Raw genomic sequence first — 9,318 nt, 5'->3', positions numbered from 1 at the left:
CTTCTTCTTCTTCTTCTTCTTCTTCTTCTTCTTCTTCTCCTTCTCCTCCTCCTCCTCCTTCTCCTCTTTCTTCTTCTCCTCCTCCTCCCCCTCCTCTTCCTCTTCCTCCTTCTTCTCCTCCTCCTCCTCCTCCTCCTCCTCCTTCTTCTTCTTCTTCTTCTTCTTCTTCTTCTCTCTCTCTCTCTCTCTCTCTCTCTCTCTCTCTCTCTCTCTCTCAACAGGATCCCATGCATCCCAGACTGGCTTTGAACTCATTCATTATATAACCAAGGATGACCTTGAATTTCTGATCCTTTTGACAAGTACCATGCCCAGTTTGTGTGGTACTGGGGATTGAATCCAAGGCTCAGCGTGTGCTCAGCAAGCACTCTACCAACCAAGGCACATTCTCAGCCCCATTCTGTTACGGATACGTATTTGCTTCTTATCCCTCCACAGAAAAACTATGGAGGAACCATTTGTAGCAGCCCTGGAGGGGCTCTGATCTCCTGCAGCTCATACCAGCATTTCTCCTGGGATATTTGGCCTACATTACTTTATATCACTCTGGATGCTGAAAACATACTTCAGGTTTTCCCGGCCCTGTCATAGAAACCAGCTCAGGGAGAGCGTGCACGGTACACCTTTAAACCCTTAGTCCAGCCAGGAATGATCCCAGAAGAGATTTGGGGAAATCAGGGGTTACTAACACTGTCTGAACCTATAACACAATCAGAAGACACACAGTTATTTTTCCTCAGAACAGAATTGTGGTCATCGAAACTGTGACTTCCCTGGGTATGTGTGTCCCAGTTCCAGTTCCACAGAACATCAACATGTTAAAACACCCCACACTCTAGCGTCAAGGAAAATTGTTCTTTCTGAGCTGCAAAGCCAGTCAAGTTTTCTTGTTTTCCTTTGGTGTGTGTGTGTGTGTGTGTGTGTGTTTTTCAGGGATCGGATGCTTCCATGGTGTGGTGTGAGCTGGGCCAGCAGGTGTCAAAGCTGGAGGGCTGGGGAGCGAAAGTAGATCCCCATGCTGGGCAGGGGACAGAAGAGTTTTCAAGTAGTCAAGGACAAGAGAAGGGTGTCATCTTCTGGGAGAGCACCTGGTCACTGAGCAGCTAAACGTGGCTCTCCTCTAGGCCTCTCCTCCCCACTCCCTCCTCCCACACCCCTCCACCCATCTCCCTGTTTTTACCTTTTGCCTTTTCCTCAGAGTCCAGTTCTTCCAAAGCAAAAGCTGTATCTGTTTGAGGAAGCCCATGCTGGACCACCCCAGCACCGGGGGATCACCCCCGAGCTGGGGCTCAGGCAAGCACGGCACACAAAGGCCACTGGGACCGAGTCCAGCTCAGCCTGTTGTGTCCTTCTGGTGATTAAAGGCTGCATTTCCCCTTCAAGCATAATCCCTTCTAATTACCTGTAAGCCCTTTTGTCAGGGAAAAGAGACAGGCTTCAGTTTCTTTTTAGAGGGAGAAAAGCCCTAAATACACAAGTGCAGTTGCACGGAGGGCACTGAAACAGGAGGGCACTGAAACAGGAGGGCTCTGAAACAGGAGGGCACTGAAACAGGAGGGCACTGAAACAGGAGGGCACTGAAACAGGAGGGCACTGAAACAGGAGGGCTCTGAAACAGGAGGGCACTGAAACAGGAGGGCTCTGAAACAGGTCGTTCAACGGGAAACGGATCGCTTCAGGTACCCCCCTCCATTGGACATCAAGAGGGGCCCCCTGCTGCTTCAGAGGAAGATGCTCTGGATAGCTCTGAATTTTAAATTTGAGACAATTCCCTTTGCATACCTAAAGTCTGGACATTTGCCTCCCAGTGTTCTAACACGGGGCAGGATCCTGATTTGACTGCTTCTTCTCCTTCTCCTTCTTCTGTTTTTTGTTTGTTTGTTTGTTTCGTTTTGTTTTTTGAGACAGGGTTTCTCTGTGTAGCCCTGGCTGTCCTAGAACTCACTCTGTAGACCAGGCTGGCCTCAAACTCAGAAATCTACCTGCCTCTGCCTTCCAAGTGCTGGGCTTAAAGGCGTGCCCCACCACTGCCCGGCTTGTAAACTGCCTTTGAGTATCTTGTTTGAGTCATTCTGAGGTAACTGTCTGCTTGGTTGTACAGGGAAGCAATCTGAAACCTCGTGAGATTAAGTACTTGGCTACTTGTTACTCATGAAAGCGCTGAGTTACTGAGCTAAGTAGCTCACTAAAATTCCCTAGAGAGAGAGCTGGGCAGGAATCGCTTATCCTGCTCAGGAAAACCACAAAGAAGAAGGAGGGCTCCAATGGGCGGGAGATACTGGAGGAAGAGGCTGTAAAAGGAGACAGAGACCAGGCTCAGAAACTCATGATGATGATTGATTCAACATAGATTAAATGAGCAAATATGAAGAGATCTCCAAGTGGCTCACAAGTGCAGGGCAATATCAAACAGAAACAAGCTCTGGACAGGATCATTAAGCACTTATTACATGTGAGAGAGTGTTTTTTATCATCCAGGAAGAGAGAAAAAAAAATGCACTCATCTAGTGCCTACCAAAGACAGCTGTGTGGGGCAGGCTGATTGAGAGCAAGGAGTGACAGCCGTCACGGAAGTGAAGGGGAGAGCTTGGAGCGACTGGAAGCAAAGAGACACAGCAGATAGATGACTGGAAATCAGTGGTGAAGAGGGAAAGGCCAACTAGGAAGATTGGAGCTTGGAGCCTGACTGGCTGGATATGAAGGGTGACATACCCCTGAGGAATGGCAATGGGGGCCAATTAAGTGGGTAGGAGGAGATTTACATTGGGTTCTGATATTTTTTAAATTTTTTTTTATTATTTCTTTTTTTATTATATGTAAGTACACTGTCGCTGTTTTCAGACACCCCAGAAGAGGGCATCAGATCTCATTACAGGTGGTTGTGAACCACCATGTGGTTGCTGGGATTTGAACTCAGGACCTTCAGAAGAGCAAACAGTGCTCTTTAACCGCTGAGCCATCTCTCCAGCCCCCGGATTCTGATATTTTTAAAGTTAGCGTTTTGAGACAGTTCTAGGCTGGCCTGGAACTGGCTCTATAACTGAGGATGACCTTGAACTCCTGATTCTCTGGCCTCCATCTCCAAGTCTTGGGATGTCAGGCCTGAGCTACTCCATCCAACTACCTGGAGGTGAAGCTGAAATCCCTATGATGAGCACTGCACTGAGGTGCCCCAAAGGCAGTGGATACCTGGGTCTGGAGTCCTGAGCCAACGTTTAGGATGGGGATACGGGCTTGAGACTCATCAGCATGTAGACAGATGACTAAGTCCTAGGTATGATTGATCAGGTTGCCAATGGCAGATATTTGAAAAGCATGTGAGGTTGTGGTGGGTCAGAGACAGCTGATGATGGACTAGATCTTCTTCCAATTACCGAAGGATAGGGAAAAGTTACAGCCATCGGATTATCAGTTACGTAAATTGTCTCCTATTATAATTTAAGCAGTCTACTTTTAACTGAGCTAGAAAAGGATGGGTTTAACTAGTGGCACTCACTCTGCTGTAACTCAGTTGGTAACAATCAGGTAACATCCCCTCTCTCTGGCTGGAGATGCTCTTGCCTGAGCAAATGTTGGCTGAAATGAACTGTTTCCCTTTTTGACTATGAAATATACCTAGCATAAAGTTACTGTGTCAGTCAGTTTAAAGTACATCATTCCGCATGGTTAAGAACATGACCCTGCTGGATGGCAGTGGCACACACCGTTAATCCCAGCACCCTGGAAGGCAGAGGTAGGTGGATCTCTGTAAGTTTGAGGCCAGTCTGGTCTACAGAGCCAGTTGCAAGACAGCCAGGGTTACCAAAAAAAAAAAAAAAAAAAAAAAAAAAATCCTGTCCTAAAAACAACCAACCAACCAACCAAACAAACATGGACAAACATGTCCCCTATTCATCTATCTCCATAAACTATTTTTTACTTTATAACATTAAGACTCTGAGCTGGGCGGTGGTGGCACACGCCTTTAAATCCCAGCACTTGGGAGGCAGAGGCAGGTGGATTTCTGAGTTCGAGGCCAGCCTGGTCTACAGAGTGAGTTCCAGGACAGCCAGAGCTGTACAGAGAAACCCTGTCTCGGAAAACAAAACAAAACAAAACAAAACAAAACAAAAAAGATTCTGTGCCCATTAAATAATAACTCCTCTGCCTTTCTTCCCACAGACCATAGAAACTACAGTCCCCATTTCCTTCATTTCAGTGCAATCATGTGATATTTGTTATTTTTATGTCCGTTTGACCGTGTTCATGGTTATCTATGCTGCAACAGGTCTTAATCACTACCATAACTATCAGATAAATAATAGATTTTTTTCCCTCATCATGGTCTGGTGAGGCCCCACTTCCTGGTTCCTACACAGTGCCTTCTGTATGTGTACTCACACAAGCAAAAAAGGTAAAGGGCTCTCATTAGCCTTTTATCAGGTCACTGATTCCACTCATTGGGCCTCTGTTCTCATGACTAATCCCTCCCAAAAACTCAGAGTTCTAGTACTATCATACTAGGGGTTAAGATTCCAATTTGTGGATTTCCAAAGGCCACATACATTCAAGCCATGGAACGTGAGTCCAAATTTCTTTCCTCAAAGCCAACTGGTATTTTATTACATATATACGCCATCTTATTTACCTGTCTACATTTTGACCATTATTTGTAGTGCTGCTGTATTACAAATAGTACGGTATATAGCACAGGCTAGCACAGGCCCTGAGGCTGTGTTCCTGGAACAACCTGGGTGATATCCAGAGGACATTAAAGGACACAAAGAGGATGAGAAGTGAAGACCGCATCCCAGCCTCAGCCAAGCCCCCAGCCAGCAGTCATTAGCCATGACTGTGCTTCTCTAGCTCAGGCAGTTTAGCTGTAAGATCCCAGTGCTAAGGCCACTTCCCCCTGCCTGAACACGGTCACATTTGGCTCCTATCACTTGTAACAAAGATTCTTTGTTTGTTTGTTTGTTTGTTGTTTTTCAAGACAGAGAGTTTCTCTATGTAGCCCTGGCTGTCCTGGAACTCACTCTGTAGACCAGGCTGGCCTTGAACTCAGAAATCCACCTGCCTCTGCCTCCTGAGTGCTGGGATTAAAGTCGTACCTCACCACTGCCCGGCTGTAACAAAGATTCTTATATTAACCATGAAGGACATACATATCTCTCACATAGATCACACACACACATACACTTTTGAATAGTGTATACACTCCTGGATACACTAGGATACACTCCTGCATAGGTCCATGATCATGGTATTAATGTAAAGGGGAAATTGTTTTGAGTTCTATAAAGTGTTAAGGGGAAAAGCCTCAATGTCTGTCATGTCTATCTTTGACATATATGACACGAAGAAATCCATGGGCGCTAAGTTTCAGTTAGGAGCAAGTTCCAGTGCTACTTAATACACAGTACGCAACCACAAATAGCAAAGATGAACTGTACATTTCAAAAGGCTAGAAGGGATTCTGAATGGTCCTCACCATCAAGAAATGGTAACAGCGGACTGGGAGAGTTGCTTAGTTTGTGGGGTGACTGCCTGCCTTGGCTTTGACCCTCAGCACAGCGCGAAGCTGAGTGTGGCAGATCACTCCTGTAACCCAACACTGAAGAGGGAGAGGAAGGAAGATCAGATGTTCAAGGTCATCTATAGCTGAACAGTGAGTTCAAGGCCAGCCTTGGTTACATAGTGAGTTTAAGGCCAGCCTTGGGTACATGGAATGCTATCTAGAAGAAAAAGAAGGAGGAAGAGGACCAGTAGTAGTGGAGGGAATGATAAAGATTTGAGGAGGCTGGGCAGTGGTGGCGCACGCCTTTAAGCCCAGCGCTTGGGAGGCAGAGGTAGGTAGATTTCTGAGTTTGAGGCCAGCTTGGTCTACAGAGTGAGTTCCAGGACAGCCAGGGCTATACAGAGAAACCCTGTCTTGAAAAACAAACAAAACAAATCAAAACAAAACAACAACAACCAAAAAAAAAACCCTGACATCAATAAAAAAGATTTGAGGAGACAGATATGCAGATGTACACACACCACTAATAATAAATTTAAAAAAATTTTAATTATATGGAGTAATTCAGTGTTTTGGAAGCTGATGAATCAAACAAGTGCAATATTTGTTTCCAACTTTGAATTTTGTTTAAAATGTACTTATCAGTCACTGAGTGCTAACAGAATTCCTTGCATGAGCCTCACAGTGAAAATATAAACACACTTTCCTTTTGTGTTTAGAAGTAGAAGCAATACCACATAGTTTATCACCAGAGAGAAGTGACGAATGCTTCAGAACCATTTGGCAGAGAGCAGAGATTTTTTTTTTTTTTTTAAACCCCACAATCACTAAAAGTCCCATAAGAAAGAGTGTCGTTGGGGAAGAAAAAACAATTATGAGCCAGGCAGTGGTGGCGCACGCCTTTAAATCCCAGCACTTGGGAGGCAGAGGCAGGCAGCTTTCTGAGTTCGAGGCCAGCCTGGTCTACAGAGTGAGTTCCAGGACAGCCAGGGCTACACAGAGAAACCCTGTCTCAAAACAAAAACAAAAACAAAAACAAAATCATGAAAATGTGTGTGTTGTTTTTATTTCTTCAGGACAGCATAGCATGCATCACTATGGTTTTCTAGCTATATTATTAACTTAAACATATAATTTTTCCTAGAACAATTATACTAAATTAAAACAATCACTGTATTATCAAGCACAGGAAGAGCAGAAGACCCAAACAGTTCTGTAGGGATGCCTTGCAAACACAATCCTAAAAGGCAGAGTAACTGGAGCTGTGTAGCCCCACTCCACCGTCCACCAGCCTTGTCTGTTCTCTTACCTGACGTGGTCTTTGGTTTGGTGTGTGGTGGTGTGTGTGTTGCATGCATGTGTTTATATATATGTGTGGACATGTGTGCGAGAGTGGACACATACATGCTCTTGTATATGGGACGTATTGGGTGTCTTCTTCAAGGACCTTCTACCCTACTTTTTGAGACAGGGTCTCTCACTGACTCGGATCTCAATGATTTGGCTGTGACACGTTTATATGGAGCCTTGGAGCTTAGAGCCATTTCAGATGGTTTCGATTTGGCTCGTCATTGAGATAAGAATGGTAGGTCCATTTTCAACTTAGTCTTGCTAAGCACATTCACAGTGTTATTGATAAGGTCCAGGCACAATTACTAAGTGTTATGAAACATACAAACAAAAAAAAAGAATGATCAAGGCTTTACTGTGTAAGTATGAGGACCTGTTTAATCCCCAGAACATACCTTTTTATTTGTTTGTTTGTATTTTGGAGACAGGGTTTCTCTGTATAGCTCTGGCTGTCCTGGAACTCACTCTGTAGACCAGGCTGGCCTCAAACTCAGAAATCCACCTGCCTCTGCCTCCCAAGTGCTGGGATTAAAGGCATGTGCTACCACCACCTGGCCAGAACATACTTTTAAACTATTAAATGTGGTATAATCCCAGCACTGGGGAAGGGTAGAAAGACAGAGCCCTGGGGTTTGCTGGTTAGCCAGCAGATCCCACATGGTGGACAATGCTGAGAAATGACACCTGAACTTTTCAGGATGCACACACACGTGCACCCACTCACAAACATGTGTCCATGGGCACACACACACACAAGAAATTAATGATCAAACTGATATAGTTTAAGGATTCTAGTCATTATATAAAATTATTGGTTCTATCAGCAGAAAAAAAAGATTTTTCCTAACTGAATCACTCCTATCAGAATTTTGTACATCACATGAAAATAATCTTGCCTGAAAAGATTCTGGATGGACTTCCAGATTTTTGTTGGGTTAAAATGCAGATAGAAAACTTTAGCTTATAAAAACTGTGTTTGAAAAAAAAAAATGCACCTGAACATTCCATGAGCTTCTTTCTTATCAAGAGAGAAGAAATATTTACTGTTTTTACATCTAAACAGTCTTTGACCGTCTCATCCTCCAAATTCCCAGACTCCTCTGGGTAACTCCACAGGGCAAGCTATCTCAGGAGATGGAGGGAGCCGGCCTTCTGAAACACACACACACACACACACACACACACACACACACACACACATTTCTTCACATCTTTTTAATCTTTTTAAAAGCAAAAATTCCGGAGATTTACAAATGTCCATTACAGAAGTATGGATGAACCAACTATAGTACATTCTATTTTTGTTGTTGTTTGTTTTGTATGTGTGTGTGCATACACATGCACATGTATAATACATACATATATACATATATACACACATATGTACATATACTACCTATGCATATGCATACATGAAGTGGACACTTACATGTTCTTTGGAAAGTCAGATGGATGCTGGGGCAAACACGTGAGGAGCATTTTGCTGAAGCAGACACAGGTGAAAGGATGTTCTGCTAAAGCAAGCACGTGAAAGGACACGTGATGAAGGATTCTTCACTTAACAGCATGCAGATATTGGTCTGCTTTACATTACATGGATGAGCTCCATTTGGGATTCCATAGAGAGAAACACACTAAAACTCTTCTGGTGGTGTGCTGGTGGCTTTTCGATGCTTCCTTGCACACGTGACAATTGGCAGAATGATGTCAGCTGACACAGATTCACGTGGAGTTTCACTAAGTCAGACTCACCTGCTGAGGCAAGACCTAAGGAGGCCATGTGATATTTGAAAGGACTCCGAATAGGACTCAACAGACAGTGCTGGAGGCTGTGCGTGGCTTGCTGGTACAGCTAGCTGTGCGATGTTGGCTGGTCTTCCCTCTTAGCTGATCTTTACTTTGCTGAGAGAAGCACAGCTGAGAGCTCCTGGTGTTCCTGTTGGCCCTGGTCCCTCCTGCTGACTTGTGCCAATTTGGCTGAGGCCTGGCCATTCCTGTTAGTCATGCCACCACTGCTGTGATCCCAACACTACCTAACTGGATTGCTGGTGAATCCGTGAAGGGTTTGCAAATGGAGGAGTGCTGCCACTGCTCACCTGTGAACTAAACTACTGATTTCCAGACATCACAGATGGGAGTTGCTCCAAAGAACAATTTCTTTCTTTTTTTTTTTTTTAAACTTTTATTGCATTATGATGAGAAAAGTTACATGATTTCAATTTATCTGAATTTGTTAACATTTAAAAACATATTTTAATTAAATAGAATTGAATCACATTCTTGTTTCCCTTTTGTACCACCGCTCCTCCCAAGTTAATTGTCTCCCTTGGGTATATAAATACTGTTGAAATATATAAGCTGTTCTGAAAACCATAGTATAGTGTAAAAACAAGAAATAAACAATACTACATATAAAGAGGCTGAGATAGGAGAAGCAAGATTTCAAGACCCTTATGTTGTACACAGCCAGA

At 44.1% G+C, this 9,318-nt stretch overlaps 1 protein-coding gene across 1 annotated transcript in view; it reads right to left on the bottom strand.

Moving 5' to 3' along the window:
- Positions 1–1,246, bottom strand: part of Abca4 (ATP binding cassette subfamily A member 4) — a 141,613-nt gene extending 140,367 nt beyond the window's left edge. The window contains exon 1 of the mRNA XM_031375329.1: positions 1,181–1,246. Coding sequence (XP_031231189.1) covers positions 1,181–1,246 — 66 coding nt within the window. The remainder of the gene's footprint in view (positions 1–1,180) is intronic.
- Between the last annotated feature and the right edge of the window lie 8,072 nt (positions 1,247–9,318).

The sequence above is a fragment of the Mastomys coucha genome, unplaced genomic scaffold (genome assembly GCF_008632895.1).
Source record: "Mastomys coucha isolate ucsf_1 unplaced genomic scaffold, UCSF_Mcou_1 pScaffold16, whole genome shotgun sequence".
Classification (NCBI taxonomy): Eukaryota; Metazoa; Chordata; class Mammalia; order Rodentia; family Muridae; genus Mastomys; species Mastomys coucha.
The sequence above is the reverse complement of the archived record's forward strand: the minus strand, read 5'-3'. Positions and strand labels throughout refer to the sequence as shown.